The sequence below is a fragment of the Anguilla anguilla genome, chromosome 11 (assembly GCF_013347855.1).
Source record: "Anguilla anguilla isolate fAngAng1 chromosome 11, fAngAng1.pri, whole genome shotgun sequence".
Classification (NCBI taxonomy): Eukaryota; Metazoa; Chordata; class Actinopteri; order Anguilliformes; family Anguillidae; genus Anguilla; species Anguilla anguilla.
The window spans coordinates 25,420,550-25,436,628 of NC_049211.1; the positions used below are offsets into that span (position 1 = coordinate 25,420,550).

At 44.2% G+C, this 16,079-nt stretch overlaps 1 protein-coding gene across 8 annotated transcripts in view; it reads left to right on the forward strand.

Moving 5' to 3' along the window:
- Positions 1 to 15,962, forward strand: part of LOC118207782 (protein phosphatase 1 regulatory subunit 12B) — a 39,440-nt gene extending 23,478 nt beyond the window's left edge. For 2 of the 8 annotated variants that reach the window (XM_035381816.1, XM_035381823.1), the window contains 7 exons: positions 5,613 to 5,629; positions 6,166 to 6,304; positions 6,763 to 6,867; positions 7,316 to 7,366; positions 8,008 to 8,058; positions 12,149 to 12,417; positions 14,516 to 15,962. In XM_035381816.1, the coding sequence (XP_035237707.1) occupies positions 5,613 to 5,629; positions 6,166 to 6,304; positions 6,763 to 6,867; positions 7,316 to 7,366; positions 8,008 to 8,058; positions 12,149 to 12,283 (498 nt within the window). In that variant the 3' untranslated portion in view covers positions 12,284 to 12,417; positions 14,516 to 15,962. Of the gene's footprint in view, positions 1 to 5,612; positions 5,630 to 6,165; positions 6,305 to 6,762; positions 6,868 to 7,315; positions 7,367 to 8,007; positions 8,059 to 9,129; positions 9,216 to 12,148; positions 12,418 to 14,515 lie in introns of all 8 variants that reach the window. The other 6 variants (XM_035381817.1, XM_035381824.1, XM_035381819.1 and 3 more) reach the window with 5 other exon arrangements.
- Positions 15,963 to 16,079: the final 117 nt, after the last annotated feature.

Below are 16,079 nucleotides of genomic sequence, written 5' to 3' on the forward strand. Positions count from 1 at the left end.
GCTGGCTGGGGCTGCAGTCTGCATTATGACCACATAAGGCCAGGCAGCCCCAGAAGCACAGCATAAATATTTACACAGAGGAGCTGCTCACTAGGGGTGGCCGCCTGGACTCAATGAGACTTTGGCTGGAGCTTTGAGCCACCACATGACTGGACACACACATACATGTACACAAACGCACATGTTCTCACACACTGATACACTCATGCGTGTATATATATATATATACACACACAAACACATATGCATGTGAACACACACTCAGAACACACGCGTATATGTGCATGAATGCAAAGACACACATACATACACACATCATATGTACTCGCAAGCTTACATACACTCAAAACACATGCACATATGCTTAGTAAATGCACAGACACACGCATACGCGAATAAATGCATATATGCAAACGTACATACATACATACATCATATGTACTCACAAGATTATATATATGTGATCATATATACACATATGCACAGTCTCTCTCATACACATACACACACACACAGTAGTTTAATGCTGTGGCTCGAGGCTAAGGTGACTAGCCTGCTAAGCCTGCATGGCAGACATGTCCAGTCCTCAGCTGGCATGCGAGACTGAGCAGGATGACTAGAGGCGCTCAAATTCCTGCTCAATGAGACACTGGGTAGAGGCCTCAGAACTGCTGCAGCAACAGCTGTGTTCTGTCATTTACGCGGACAACTGCTCCATCACGTCCAATTAGCGAGCGCTCGTGGCTTTGAGGCTAGGTTTGTGAGCAGCGCAGCAGTTGGCTGCACAATAAGTCTGTTTGTTTTACATTCTCTTTTATTTTGAACTACAAGAAAGGCAGTCTGGGTTGCTGAGCATGCCCTAGTATGGCACTGAATGAAGTCATTAAATGGCTAGGCCTCCATCAGTCTCTCTCACCATCTGTTGCTTTTTAACCTGAGTTGTTGCCGTCAGTTTCTCAGCATTCCTATTAGAGTTTGCTGCTATAACCACAATGTTGTGTGTTTTTATCGCCATGTAAACATGATAAAATAATTCACCAATGCAATTTTGCTGATGGAATGTGCAATGGAAGCCAGATACCTAACTCTATAGTGTCACCACTGAATAAAAAATATTTTGTACCTGCAAGGTTTTTGTCTTTCAGCACCATCAGTACAGACACAATTTCCAGTAGCTGTCTCTGTTCCCCTAACGTCTATATGCATTTTTGTATTTTTTCAATGTCTTCTGTTCCACTGGAATATCCTGTCCTATATAGATTGCAGTGAGGTGTGTTAACAAGAGGCACACGCCACTTTCTGGAAGTTTCTAATGTCTTTGAGCTGACAAAATCTTAGCTCTGTAGATATACATTAGCAATCAGGCACATAGCTTTGGTACATGACAGTTGTCAATGTGTAAAATGGCTTTCCAGGCCTAGTAGTGGAGGCAGAGTGCCCATGTCCAGGCAAGATGCAGTGCTGTGTATTCTTGAGTTCATAGGTAAATGGCAAGCCTGTATGGACTGAATGACCTGTTGTTGCCAAATATGTATTACATTGTAATGCATGTGGTTACATAATGACCTTATGACATGTTTGTTCATGTATGTAGCTTACATGGTTTACATATCATCCTTTTAAATGGCCGGATATTTGCCAAAGCGACTCTGGTATCACGCTAAGGAGGAAAACATCCATGCCCTGCCTGGGGTATGAACCTGCACTCAAAGTGTTACAACCCAAGTCCTTTACCCATTACTGCCTCCTCATAACTTGATAGCTGTAATATTATGGAATGGAATGATTCATGAAATCATTTGTATTACATCATTTGGGGTAGATGCTCCAACTGCACTGCTGGCTCAGGCTGTGGAGACCCCATAGACTATAGACAGTTTTCAGATGTAATACGTCTGCTGTTTTTGTTTTTTGGCAGAAGTCAGGAGACGATTCCAGAGCCTAATAGCAGCAAGCCCTGTCGGGTGTTCGGGGCCCTCTCTCCCCAAAATCTGACCTGCCAGGCACACATAGGCCTGGTGCCAATGTGTGACCTCTGGCAGGACGTCTGAGAGGGGCCAAGAATTCCTTCATAGCAGGGACATGGATCTGCTGTCCCGAAGGGCCGCACTGCCTGCTGGTTTATGATGTGTTTGGGCATTTAACTGCCTGGTTTAAGCCATTAATGGGACTGAGACCTTGTTTCCAACACCTAAGTTGGCTGCTGATTGAAAGGAAATTGCAAATACCTGCAGCTATTGCAGCTGTCCAGGACTGGAGCTTGAGATCCCTGCTCTATGGCATCTCTCAGCCCCCGCTTTCATCTTCCCAGCATTCCTGAAGATTAAGAGCTGTCCTGCAGCCTGGGAGAATGCCCTAAAAATCCTCCTCCTTTCTCAGAACTGTCCCATCTTGCTCGAATGAGCTCAGGATGAAACCAGATCCAAGTGAGAAAATGTAGGGGCAAGGGGACAGTCAGAGTTGCACAAAACTGAAACTGGAGTAAACAACACCAAAAAAGGCAAAATCACTGTCCACCATGAGATGCCCTGTGACTCTAGAGGCATGCCGCGGCAGCTTCAACAGTTTCAAATGAAACGGGCCCTGAAGACCGGAGAGGTCACAAGAATTTTTGAAAAAAGTAAATAGTAAGATTTAAACTCAAATTTATTAAAGTTCCCCTGAAAACAGCCATGCATTTGTCATTCGCAGTTACATCACGGCACATCCGGGTACTTTCCTGAACTCTGACCTTTCCCTGAGAACGTCCTTGACAACTATAGATGTCAAACTTCCAGCTTATAACCTCCTGTTTACATCCATCTGTGGACGCTAGCTAGCCTTGGCAGCTACCAGAAAGTAAACAAAATAACTAAATATTACAATATTCTCATGTAATACTACTGAGAGGCACTCCATGTTTAGGCTTGTCTCTGATACAAACATAGCACTGACATGCCTCCAAAACCTTTGCTGCATAACTATCTAGCTAGCAAGCAATAATGTTTGCCTTTCCTAAAAGCTATGAAAATGCATAGCCTTCATGCAATGGACGTGTAATGTTTATTAAACGTGTTAATGTTTGTTTTTCAAAATTCGAGATGTGAATGCTTGAAATAACAAACACAATGCTTTCAGCTTTTTGTGAATAATGTTCAGCGTTTACATCTTAAGCTTGGTGAGCTTGAAATTTCAGTGTTCTGTGGGCTCATATAGGCAAGTGGTTAGTGGGGCAGCAGTGAAAGGAGAGGAGAGGGCCTCATGATAGAATTTTGAAACGGGCCCCGTGAGCCACAGAATGTATCTGTATACCTCCCATAATTGGCTCACATCTTTCTCCTGATCCTAGGTTTTATTAATTACAACAGGACATGAACTGCTTCAGGTGAATTCTGTAGGATTCACATCAGTTCGATGTAGGCTTGGACAACTATTCCAGAAATTTAACAGATCTGTCTTCAGCACCTGGGGGGTCCCAAGTTCCCAAGGAAAAATAACCATAAAATATTATGAAACAAGGGGAACCATTTCAGGCTAGCCAAAGAAGCAGCTGGTGAAAACATTTTCTCTTCAAGCGTACAGTTCCCTTCTACTTTCAAACATCTAAAAACCATCAAAAGTGGCACAAATGTTCTATATGAACATGGATGATAAAAAAAGCAATAATCCCTTATTTTATTTTGTAAAAACTGTAGTTATTACAATTGAATGTTTACAGTTATTGTTTTACCTTCTACTGATATAGAAACATAAAAGAAGCCACAGATTTCCTTTCTGAGAAATATTTATCGAGATTTTCTTCCTGAAAGGGTGAAATTACACCATTGTAAAACGCCCAAGAGGAAACTGGTCTGACACATGCACTACACAATAGTACAACAGTTGTCACGTTTTTTTATAGATCCATGATTCCAATCATAAAATCTTGGTTTGGGCTTTTGGCTTTTTCCAACATCCTTTATGAATCATTTGTAAACTATTCTCAAAGTCATTTTGAGTGAGCACTCTGCCCTTCTAGTGACACAACTGACATGTCAGTGCCAAAATTGCAGTTATTGTGTACCTGACTTTGAAGGTACACATTGAACTGTATATTTTTATTGTTTACTACCAGCATTGTAGCTCCTTCACTCCAGAGTATCAGACAGGGAAAGTCCTTTGGCCTTGATTATCACGGGCCGGATCCATGTTCAAAATATTAGAAAGGGAAATGGGTAGCTTCCAAAAATAATTTTAAATGGTTCTACCTTTTTTTTTTTTTTTTTTTAACACATTTTTTACATAACTGGCACAAATGGTTATTTGGTGATTCATCTTGTGTCAAGGGCTGAAGGATTCAAGAGACTGCTTTTGCACTCAATTACTTTTTCCTGGTGTGTGTGACAGGCAATTTCATTTCCACTATAGCCACTACAAGCATATCTATGTGTATCTGTCATTGTGTGTGTGTGTGTGTGTGCATGTGCATGTATCCGTGTGTGTGTGTGTGTGTGTGTGCGTGCGGGTTTTTCTCTGTTGATGTGGATGGTGGCATCACAGTAGTGGGATTTCCTGATGGCACTCGTAAGCAGGAAGCAGCGTCTCACACAGCAGTGAGCAGAATCAGCAGGCCTCTGATTCAGACTGCCACAGAAGAGAAGAGAGGCTCGGTGTGTCGGTGTGCACGGGTTATGCTCCATACAATGTGCAAATGTCACCGTAGTTATGATACCATGAAGATGGACTTCACTCTGAGCAGAAAAAGTAGGGGTCGTGGGCCGGCTGGCTGGCATAGAGCAGGGATATGGATGTGGTCAGCTTAGGCTTGCTTAGTCCCTGCTGGGCCTCTTCAGTCCCTGCAAAAACATAAAAGACCTAGTCACTATCATTCAAGTCTAGAATGACCCAACCATTTTACATTACATGCATTTATTGTGACCTCCATGATGTTTGGGACAATGACTTTTTTTTCTTGTTTTGGCTTTTTAGTTTTTAGATTTGTAATCAAACAATGCACACAAGGTCAATAACAAGGGTGACAGCTAAGGCCAGCATGGAATAATTTAGGCCCCATGAGATGGCAGACCTGGCCAGGATAATGGGGTTTGGGCCCCCATTGGCTTCCACATCATCTAAGCGGGCACCGAAGTCATCCATTGGAAAATGTTAAATAGAAACAGAATAGTAGGTGACAGGAGAATCAGGGTCTGACATAAACATGGGCTTTTATTAGCCTGATGTCATTGACCCACTGAGGGCTTGTAGATAGCAATCGCCCACTGAGAGATTAACAGGGGCTTACTGAAAAGGCATAAACGGAACAAACTCTGCCAATCCCAGGAATGTGAGCGGTGCATCACATGGTCATTGGTGTGCTGCCAATCCCTTCTCCTGTCACATGTAATGTTGATATAAGTTTTGTTTGTCATTATTTATTTGTATATTTATTTATTTATGTTTACCTTTTCCTCAAAAGGAAGTATTTTTGACCAGAACCTTTTTTTTGCATTGAATTGGCATTTTTTGTTTAAGAATTACATGCTGCAGCCTGCAGATTAATAGTAATTTTGCATTTAAATAGAAATCAGTTACCTAACAGCTTTCACATATAGTTTATTTTTTCAGTGACATGTCGTTTCTCTTTTTGTTTGCAGCATGATAGGGCATCTAGGTAAGTGGATTTTCTCATTTTGACCTCATGATCTGTGGTCATTGCATTTGCCTTAGTATGTTTGTATGTTTACCTGTATGTTTGTCTGTCTGTCTGTCTTTCTGTCCATGTCAAAGGTGTACAGCAATGAGATTTCACCACTTAAATTGTAAAATCTCTTTGGAAGCTGCAAGAGAACTATTTAGATTTTCTCTTACTCGAATGAAAGTGTTCTTTCTTTGTGGAAAAAAATATTCTGCCATCTTGTCCTACTCTTTATGCAAGATGGAGATAAAAAGATTAATATTTTTTCTTCACAAAAAAAACTTTTGGTAAGTTAATTTTTGCCAATTTGCTTAACTGTTGTAGATTATCACAAACAGTAAAGAGCCAATTTCTACAGTTCATGTTCTGCGTTGTGGGAGTGTTTGTGCTGGTCATTTTTACCATTCAAATCATCATGGATAATTTGAATGGTAAGATGTGAAGAGGACACCTCATCCTAAATCCGCTCTCCAGAGGGGTGGCGTATTGTTGAATTCTCCACTGCTCTGCAGGCTGGACTCCGGTTCTGGCTCAGGGGACAGTGCCACAGACCGGCTGTTGGGCCGAACCAGCTCTTACACCCGCCGTGAGAACAGGCTGGCATCGCTGAGCAAGGCGGACGATGATGGCAGCTCCAAGGACTTTAAGAAGGTGAACTGACCCACTGCGTGATTCCCCATGTTCCCCCTTTATTCTCCAAGTCTTACGCCCCTCCCTCCAAAGTCATCCAGTCAGAAGAGTTTTTACATTTGACAAACTAGGTTGCGGTGCTGAAAGGGAAAATTTGTGGAATTCTTGAAGATTCCTTGTCCTGCTGTAAAAGCCCTGCATCAACTGATCCACTTGCAAGAGGGATCGTGGATCCTACAGTATATAGAGGAACATTTGCTTCAGTAACACTACACTGATGTGTTGTCATTTGAATTTGGAATTCAAATGAAGTTTTTTCTGCAATAGACTGTGAAACTCAGTAAGTCAAGTCAGGCAGGCGTGTTCTAAGAAACGTTCAAAAACTCCTTGTTTTTCTGGTAATCCCGGAACGCTGCTCCAGTTTTCCGGACCTCCTCAGTTACTGGTTCCCAGCCCTGAGATTGCATGTGTTTTTGCAGATGTACGAGGACGCCTTGGCTGAGAACGAGAAGCTGAAGTCCCGGCTGGAGGACAGCAGGCAGGAGCTGGCCAGCATCCGAACGCAGCTGGAGAAAGTCACACAGGTGCCCCGCCGCCGCTCTTTACTTATGACCCCCTGAAGTGCGTCTCTGCTCCCCTTTTCGCCTGAGACCCCCCTTTCCCCTTCCTGCATTAACAATGGGATCCGGCACTGCCTTATCCACACGACTGACCAGGCCGGAGCACGAGTGGCTCGCTAACCGTGATGTTTCCACCATGTTCAAGGGAGTGGAAGATCAAGAGGAGACACCAGGGAAGATTAGAACCGGAGGAAGGCTCAGTCATCCATGTTGGTTATTGGCTCGCATTCAGAGGGAAGCTGTATCACAACCCGACCGGAATTCCAAGACTTTCTTTTCTTTTGTACAAACGCAATTCAGATATTTTGTCTTCCCACAGTACAGAAAGGCCGAGCTACGCTTGCGGAATTTGTGGAACAAACTTCCTGCAAAGCAAGTCTTTGTCTGATAATTGTGCGCTCTTGTGTTTCAGAAACAGGACCGAATATCTGAAAGGTCCAGTGTGCTTGAGACAGAGAAAAGGGTACATTCACCTCTTGTTAATATCATGATGAGAGAGGTAGCACAGGCTTCACTTTAGCCCCTTCTTCAGGGAAATTAGCATTCTCATGCATCTCTGTGCATTTGTCTACTCTCATTAACATTTGTCTCAATTATCACTTTTTTCCCTTCCTTCTCGCTTTCACTTTGCTTTACCATCTCTTGAAAAATAACATCATTCTTTTACATTTATTTAATCTTATACCGTGTTGCCTCTGTTTTCCCACCTTCTACTTTTATTATCTTGTCTAATGTCTTTCAGTCATTTTGCACAGCATTCATTATTTATACCATATTAAGATCCTGGGCAGGACTTGAGATATATTTTGAAATAAGAAAACCCCCCTGGATCAAATGAAAAACATTCCAGATTAAGCCATTCTGCATAAAAATCTTTCAGCAAAGAGTCATATCCTGTGTGATGACTTAGCAGTTTGATTGAACTTCATTATAATATGATATCACATTAATCTTAGAAAGTTAAAATATATATATTGAATAGCAGGGTACAGAAGCTTAAAACAAAATCATCAATAGGCAAGCTGGTCTCGAGTAAGTCTGGTGTGGTGCTTATTCAAATGAGTGGAGCAGCACTGACTGCACCTTATCTTCTCTCCCCTGAAGGAGAAGCGTGTCCTGGAGAAAAAGGTCTCAGAAATGGAGGAAGAGCTGAAGGTGAGGTCCAGTTAGATATAATGAGCACCACTGAGGCTGGCACTGCTGGCTCAGCACTGTAAGCTGGGCACCAGGTTCATTAGACACAAGCCATGCTTATCCCCCACCTCCCTCCCCCCTACCTCGCCTCCTCCAGGCCTCCTACAAAGCACAGCTGCAGAACAAAATTACCTAATTCTGGCTCTGGCTAGTCAGCGATTGTGTCAGCCACTTAACCTTGGAGTTCTGACTTGCACGTCCTTTGGCTGCCGGTGGACATGTAAAACAGAAGTGATACAATGTTTCAGTTCCTGAGAGTATGGTCATAGAAGGACAGACGTACATACATTTGAACAGTTTTGAATGTATAATGTTATGGATAACGCATAGCTGTTTTGAGGGTGTCACAAGGATACAAAGATAATTTTGGACAGTGTTCTCAGATGCTGCAAGGTATTTTTTTTAGGACTCTCCAAAATTGGACCCAGCAACATGTACTGTCCTGATTAGATTTGGGTGCCTGTGGAAAGTCTAATTCTTGTCAGTCATAAAGCGGAGTAGTTCACTCTAGGCCCGATCTAGGCCTCTTCAATGCCAGGATACATCAAAATCCAGATCAAATTGGTTTGTAGATTGGTTTTTATTCTTACAAATTTTGTTAATGTCAGTAAACCGCAAAATCACTGAGGTGTATAAATACATAATATTAAATTTCCATTATGCTACACCTGTCCAAATCTGATGCTGTGGATCACCAATTTCAAATCTATTGCTTAGGATATGAGATTTTTGTGGGGATGGTAAAAATGACTAAAAATCTAAATTTCTAAATGTCATTGAAATGAAATGCCTTCACAAGCAGTTTGCCAAGGTAATTTTGGTGATCGCTGAACTTGCTCGACTGTTTATGAAGAAAAATGAGCAATTGCACTTAATTCTGAATTAAAGTTAAGGACAAATTTTGATTGAATCCAGGTCAAAGTTAAGGACAAGCATTAATGTTAGATTGAATCTAGCCAAGTGTGTGTGTATCGCCCTGTTGGGAGAGGGCAGTGGTGAGTATTTGACCCCGTGTTGTCACTGTTACCCCAGCAGGAAGGCCCAGTGAGATTTCGCTGTGGCTATCAGCCCTGAGAGCAGGGCGGGCAGGCGGGCTAGCACAATGTTGGGGGCCTGCGGTGAGTGGTCGGGGGGCGTGGGGGCCTCTCAAATGTGTTCATTTCCTCACGCGCACACCCCCTCTGAACACCCAGCGGCCATGTTGTCTTTCTGCCCACCAGCGCCTCTTTGTTTTTCTCTCCCGTTCTCTGGGATTCTCGGTCATTCACTTCACCGTGTCCTGAACACTCTCACTGTTAGAGTTGGACCAGGGCCATCTTCCTTTCTGCAGAAGTGGCCGTGTTACTGGCCAACCAACAGACAGGATGCAATGTTAAGGAAGTGCTAATTCTTAGTATTTGTTGTGAATGTGGCTTTTTTTTCTCACAAATGAGAAAAAATCATTTATCATCAAAAATAACGATTTGTGGTTATTATTATTAGCAGTTGTAGTAGTCATGTGGGTGCTGGTGCCGATGCTGTTGCTACTGCTATAAAATAATCCAGGACTGGGACCCATTCAATTTCTGACTGCTATCAAACTGATTTTTCTAACACTGACACATATTGTATATTCATAAAGAGTTTTTTCCTCTTATTTTCGAAGAATAATAGGAAACATCACATTTTTGTTCATAAAGCATTCCTAAAATACTCCAAGTGCAAAAGGTGAAATGAGAAGTTTTGTAGTCAGTCGGGTTTTCACTGGTAAAAACCTCAGCCTGGGTTTTTGCATCCACTCACATTTACTTCTGTGCGCACTTTTGCATGGCAAACGATCAGTGGACTCATGCAGATCGTAATGAAACGCCTCACGCTGAGTGCCTGTTAAATAGGTTATATCTCATTTTACTTGTCTGCTTTCCATTCTGTGACCTCAGTGTGTTTGGGAGAGGTGTAATGTGTCAGGTTATGTAAATTGCCATTAAGTGCAAGCAGATGTAAAACTCCTCACCATGACTGTGTCCTCAAACTTCAAACTCTGTGGTTTCGGGCTTGTCTGGTGTGGTTTCTCCCCATAACCACAGCTAACCCCAGTGGTTTTATGTGCTGGTAAATCGTTCTTGGCACGACTGCTGTTCACCATGAAGCCCTTCCGAAACAACTCACTGAATAAGCAGCAGACTTCCTCTGTCACATACAACTAGCAGACCAGAAAGTCACAGGAGGTCCAGCTCTTCTGATCTGTGCATTTCTGTCTCACTCATAAATTTTCCGGAGAGAGCAGTCTCTTAGTAGATCAGACTATTGGACGGGAGTGTCAGTGAACTTGAGCTACGTAAGTGTTTTGGCTGCCCTGTGTGTGTCGTGTAGAATGTCTGAAAAGTGAGTGGCATCATTAAAAACCTGTTATTATTAGTTGTGTCTCCACCTCCACAAAATTAGTTTTCCCCCCTTTGACATCGCTTTAAAACTCCCTAGATCCCCTGAATGGTTTTGTGGTAATAACGTAATATGAAACACTCCCAGTATGGTTGGATTGTTATCAGAATGGTATTGTCATTGTAGTTCTGTGACACCAGATGGTGAAAGTGAAGGGGAAAACACATTGTTCTGTATTGGAGTCTGTAAGGACGGGGCAGAGGAGCAACAGACCAAGCCGATGCATGCACCCCAACCCCCACCCCTCCCCCAAAAGCAAAAAGAGAATTCCGACGTGTGAGAGCAGCTACATTCGTGCGGTGGTGCCAGTTGATTTGTACTGTATTTGACAGAAGACACGCATGTGGATGAGTGTTAGTGTTAGCTGGGCGCTCTGAAATGCAGAGCATAAACAGAGGTGCTCCGGCAGCAGAAGCAGGCTGTCCTCTGTCACACATTCCATGCCTGTCAGCGCTTTGGCCCGCCCAGAAGGTCAGCCTGTTCATCCCTGCCCCCTCCTCCCCCCTTCACATCGCACTGTCACTGTCGCCCTGTCCTTCCTTCCTTCCTCCCTTCCTGTCTGTCTGTCTGTCTGTCTGTCTGTGTGTCTGTGTATCGGTCTGTCTCAGTCCGCCTATCTTTTTGTCTCGCAGTCCATGGGTCAGCTTTATGGGTCCTTCTGGCTTGAGCTAAAGTGTCTGTGTGTATGTGTGTGTGTGTGTGAGAGAGAGAGAGAGAGAGTCAGAAAAAATCAGTTGACAAAACATTTAGTACCAAGAAATTACTTTTAGCCCACTCAAACCACCTTTTAACAAACTAAGCAATCACTCAATCAGATTTTATTTGTATAGCTCATTTTTCAAACGATTTGTCACAGCATGCTTTAGTTTACCTTGGCCTCCACCCCACAGAGCAAGCCAGAGGCGACAGTGGCAAGGAAAACTCCCTGGAAGACCTTGGAAGGACCAGGCTCAGTAGGGGACCCATCCTCCTCAGGCCAGCTCAGGATGTGGGTTAATAAATATAAAATCAGTCCGTTTCAGACAGGTTGCCTGAAGCAAGGGGGGGGGGGGTGCGAGGCTGGAGTGATAGGCATACGGGTGACAGAGCAGGCTTCAGGGTGACTTGGGGAAGGGTGCCACTAGTCCATTTGGTTTGAGTGGGATACAAAGCCAGCTAGGGAAGAGCTACGGGTACAAAATATAGAAACAGAGAGCTGGGTGGGCAACATATAACCCCCGCCAGGACTTTACTATGTCAGCAAAACTACTAGGACAGAGAAACCGTGCAGGCATGAGAAAGACAAGAATACTACCCACCCCCAAGAGTGTGCCTGCGCTCCTAAGGCACACCGCTTCTCCCTCTACTTCTCAGGCTATGTTGACAACATCCTTTGAGGAAGAGCTGCCATAAATGTGCATGTGGTGTGTGTGTGTGTGCGCGTGCATGTTTATATGTATGTGTTTAGGTGTGTGTGTGTTTATATGTGTGTGTGTGTGTGTGTGTGTGTGTGTGTGTTTACATGTATGCGTGCATGTGCGTTTGTGTGTGTGTGTGTGTGTGTGTGTGTGTGTGTGTGTGTCTGCATGCTGGCTTTCCTCTCTCTCTCTCTCTCTCTCTGTACTGTCCCCTTCCTGCACTCTCTCTGCAGGCTCTGCCCCAGCTGGCTCAGCTCCAGGCCCTGCGGTGGAGGAACGAGAGGCTCCAGGCTGAGAACAGAGCCATGCTGCGGGTCCTCGCCCGCCTCTCAGAGATGGCCTCCCTGCCCGAAACTGAGGACCTCTAACCCCACCCCCCAGCCCCTGCCCCCTTCCTCACCTCCACCTCCGTCCTCCACCTCCACCCCTGTCTCCACATTTCCACCTGCTCGTCTGCGTCCTCCTTCACCTGTCTCCTCTCTGCTGCTGTGGTCCCAGGCAGGTCTGTTTCCCCCCCCCCCCCCCCCCAAAACACTCCCAGCTCCTTCACTGAGCCATGCATTCTCTGAGCCATGTGTCTCTCTCTCTCTCTCTCTCTCTCTCTCTCTACCTGTCCCTCTAGCTCTCCTCTCTCTCTCTCTGTCTGCCTGTCCCTATGGCGCTCTCTCTCTCTCTCTCTCTACCTGTCCCTCTAGCTCTCCTCTCTCTCTCTGCCTGCCTGTCTCTATGGCTCTCTCTCTCTCTCTGCCTGTCCCTCTGGCTCTCTCTCTCTCTTGCTCTTTCTCTCTCTATCTCTCTCTCTCTCTCTCTCTCTCTCCCTCCCTCCCTCTCTTTCTCTCTCTCTCTCTCTCTCCAGTGAAGTCAGTACTGTGTGCCCTCTGCTGCCTTTCACTGCTCCTGTCTAGACATGGTGCCTTTCATTCTATTTATAAAGCTGGCCTTGCTTCAAAACTATGAGGCTTAACTTAAGTGGAAATGGTCAAATGTGCGGGTCACCACAGCCCCTCGGTCCAGCTCCCCCCCCCTCCCCTCCGCGCCCAACCCCCCCACATCGCAACTGTGGGCTTATGTTCCGCCAGAGCATTTAAACACCTGGTGCATTAAATCAGATTTGTCACATCAGTGCTAAATTGAAGTTTTATTCCAGACCTGTGAGAGATAATAGATTAAGCAGGGAATCTGTGTAGTGGGGAAAGCTGGTGGTGTAGGTGACAGATTGACAGGCAAATGGGCTTCAGCCTAGGTGGACTTTCCTATGTGCTCACATAACATGGCCTTTCGAGGTGTGCTTTAAGTGGTCATATCTTCATTGTTTTTTCTACTTTTCTAAATGGATAGGCTTGTTTAAATGCAGGCATACAGTCCCACCAAAATTATTTACACCCCTGATAAAGATGACCGAAATGGCTTGATAAAGATTTATAAAGGTAATCAGCTAAATTCTATGCTCAGATAAATTGGGAACGTTGTGTTGTATGTAAGAAACGGCTTCATTATTGTGATGTTCTCACACTCTGCTCCTCTAACGCGGAGTGGGCACAGCGTCAGTCTGATTTTGTCCGCTTTGATTCCGCCTAAGTGGGTGTGGAATGCGGACGCTCTTTGGCCTCTGCCGAGCGCCGCCATTGGCTCATTGGCTCAAACCCAAGCCACCACGAGGACCTAGAACTGTGGGCTCAATTCGCTCCAACGGGGGGCGGGATGTGGGCGGGAGAGAACTGAGACAACCGCTGCCTTTGTGCTCCTCCTGAGAGACGAGCGTCTAAGAAAGGGCCTGGCACCTGCCACTCTGTGTGTTTTCCCTGGCACGGGGGGCAGCCCTGTGGGAAGCCATTGTCTGGTGTACAATTTGGCCCGGTTCTCCAAACAAGCACATGACCAATTAACGGCAGATGTTTTCATTGGAGCTGCAGGCCCTAGTGTGTGTGTGTGTGTGCGTGCGTGTGTTTGTATGTGTGTGTGTGTATGTTTGTGTGTGTGTGTGTGTGTGTGTGCGCTGGGTGCATGCGCTGGGTGGTTTGTGTAGTTCAGTGGACACGAGACTGCCGTTATTTTTATATCGAGCTTCATCTGAGCAGAAATGACCCAGATTCTGGAAATAGACGCGCAGTCCCGGCCTCTGTCTCTCTTTCTCTCTCTCAGCGCTCGTGATGCTGCACACACAGGGGTGTGCCTTACTCTCTCCTGTTTTGCACATCCCTGATGCCCTCTGCCCCTTCAAAATGCTGTCACCTCCTGCCACCAGCGTGCTGTGCCCTGTCCTCCCTCACATCTGCAGTGAAAGGACTGTCTTTCCATTGCATTTGAATTCATTTAAAAAGGCTTGCCACACTGCTGTTGTGAATAAGATTGGATGCATTGTTAGATTAATGATTGTATTAATCTGGAATAGAAATATTCAAAGGTCAACATTGCACATGGAGAGTGTCAAAGGTTATGTAAAAGATGATTTTTGTGTTTTTTATGCACTTCACAGATTGTAAATTTGCTGACCCATTATGTACAGTGAAGCAGCACACTTATTTTCCAAACTGGGTGTCCAAGAAGGAAGAGGTTTTTATTTGCTTCCTGATGTCACTTCCTCTTTCCCACTTCCTCAGGTACTGACAGAACTCAAGTCTGACAATCAGAGGCTGAAGGATGAGAACGGGGCTTTGATCCGAGTCATAAGTAAGCTGTCAAAGTGAGGGGGGGGGAGCTTGCCTGACTCCACCCCCTACACCCCCTCACCCCCCACACCCCAAGAGAGGTGATCTGCTGATCCCAGAATTTTATTGTATTTTTTTTGTTGCGGGGGGTGGGGGGGGGGGGGGTTGCGGGGAGCAAGGGACTCTCGATTGAACAAGGAAACAATAAGAAACATGAAGAGTTCAGTATTTCTCCCCCCTGCTTGTCTGCATGCCTGATCACACCTTATTATATTGAGCACCCACACCACGGGGTCAGTACATGGCAATAGCACACAGGCTGGCGGAGAGCTTGTCTTTATCTAAAGATAATTAATTGAACAGTCATAGAAGAGAATGGAAACCTGATTATGTCAGTGTGTCTGTCTAACTATGTACATGAACACTGGCACAGAAAGTACCTTTATGGAAATGGGATATACTGCAAGGTATTTTAAATAATTTTGGAAAACATTTTTTAAAATTTTAAGAAAAATGAATATCACAGCCATGGGTAATTTTTACCTGAATGTGGCAGTACTTTGTATTTGACCCATAAATACTGATATGTCTCAATTGCTTTTCTGGTCTGGATAATATATTTTGTTTCAATATATGCTGTTTTAAATTCCATTTCCATAAAAGTACACAATGACACAATAGCAAAGTGTTCCTTCCCCCACCCATGCACCCCTTCTATAATGAGCACTTTCACTATGTCATGTGAGGCATAACAGGGAAGCAGTGCGAAGACAGTTTCTAACCTCCACGTTTAGTGAATGTTTTATTTATTATCCTTTATTTGGTTTTAGACATTGTGTGCCTTATATAAAGTTTATTTTTCCTTTGATATTTATCTTTCATGACCATGTATAAAGCATTCACCAGGACACTCCAAATAGTGCCTCGTTTAGTAGGACGCACTGCTTTAAAATGAAACGATATGAAATGATATTTTCACCTTTTGCATGGCTGACATACATATATTATATTGTACATCACCATAAATGCACTGCCACTGAATCATGTGTTTCATGTGGTATGTATTATTCTTTCTTTTTTTTTTCCAATTTCCTGTACTCGACCTATAGTCTAACTGAGTAACAAGGTGCCCTTTAAACCCCTTGTGCCTTCATCCACGGATAGAGAGCAAGCTGCCCCTGCAGTGTGAACACTGTTACAGGATTACTCCTCTGCATGTTACATGAAGCAGCCTATGTTTTTACTGTTTTCAGATACTAAAATCTTTCACAGATATGTTTGCCATCACAACTTTTGAGTGCATTTCACAGTGAAGTACAGGAGTGCTACTTTGTTTGTTAAAGTGGAGCTGTTATAATTGAATGCCTAATAAACTCCAAAGGTTTTATGTCATTTCAAAGGATTGTCCCTGGATCTTTATTGCCAAAGAGTGAACGACAGCATACATGGCACACAGTGCTACCCAGTGGCCATCTCCTGTATTGTTTCCTAGAATCCACCTGCAAATGAAAATCAC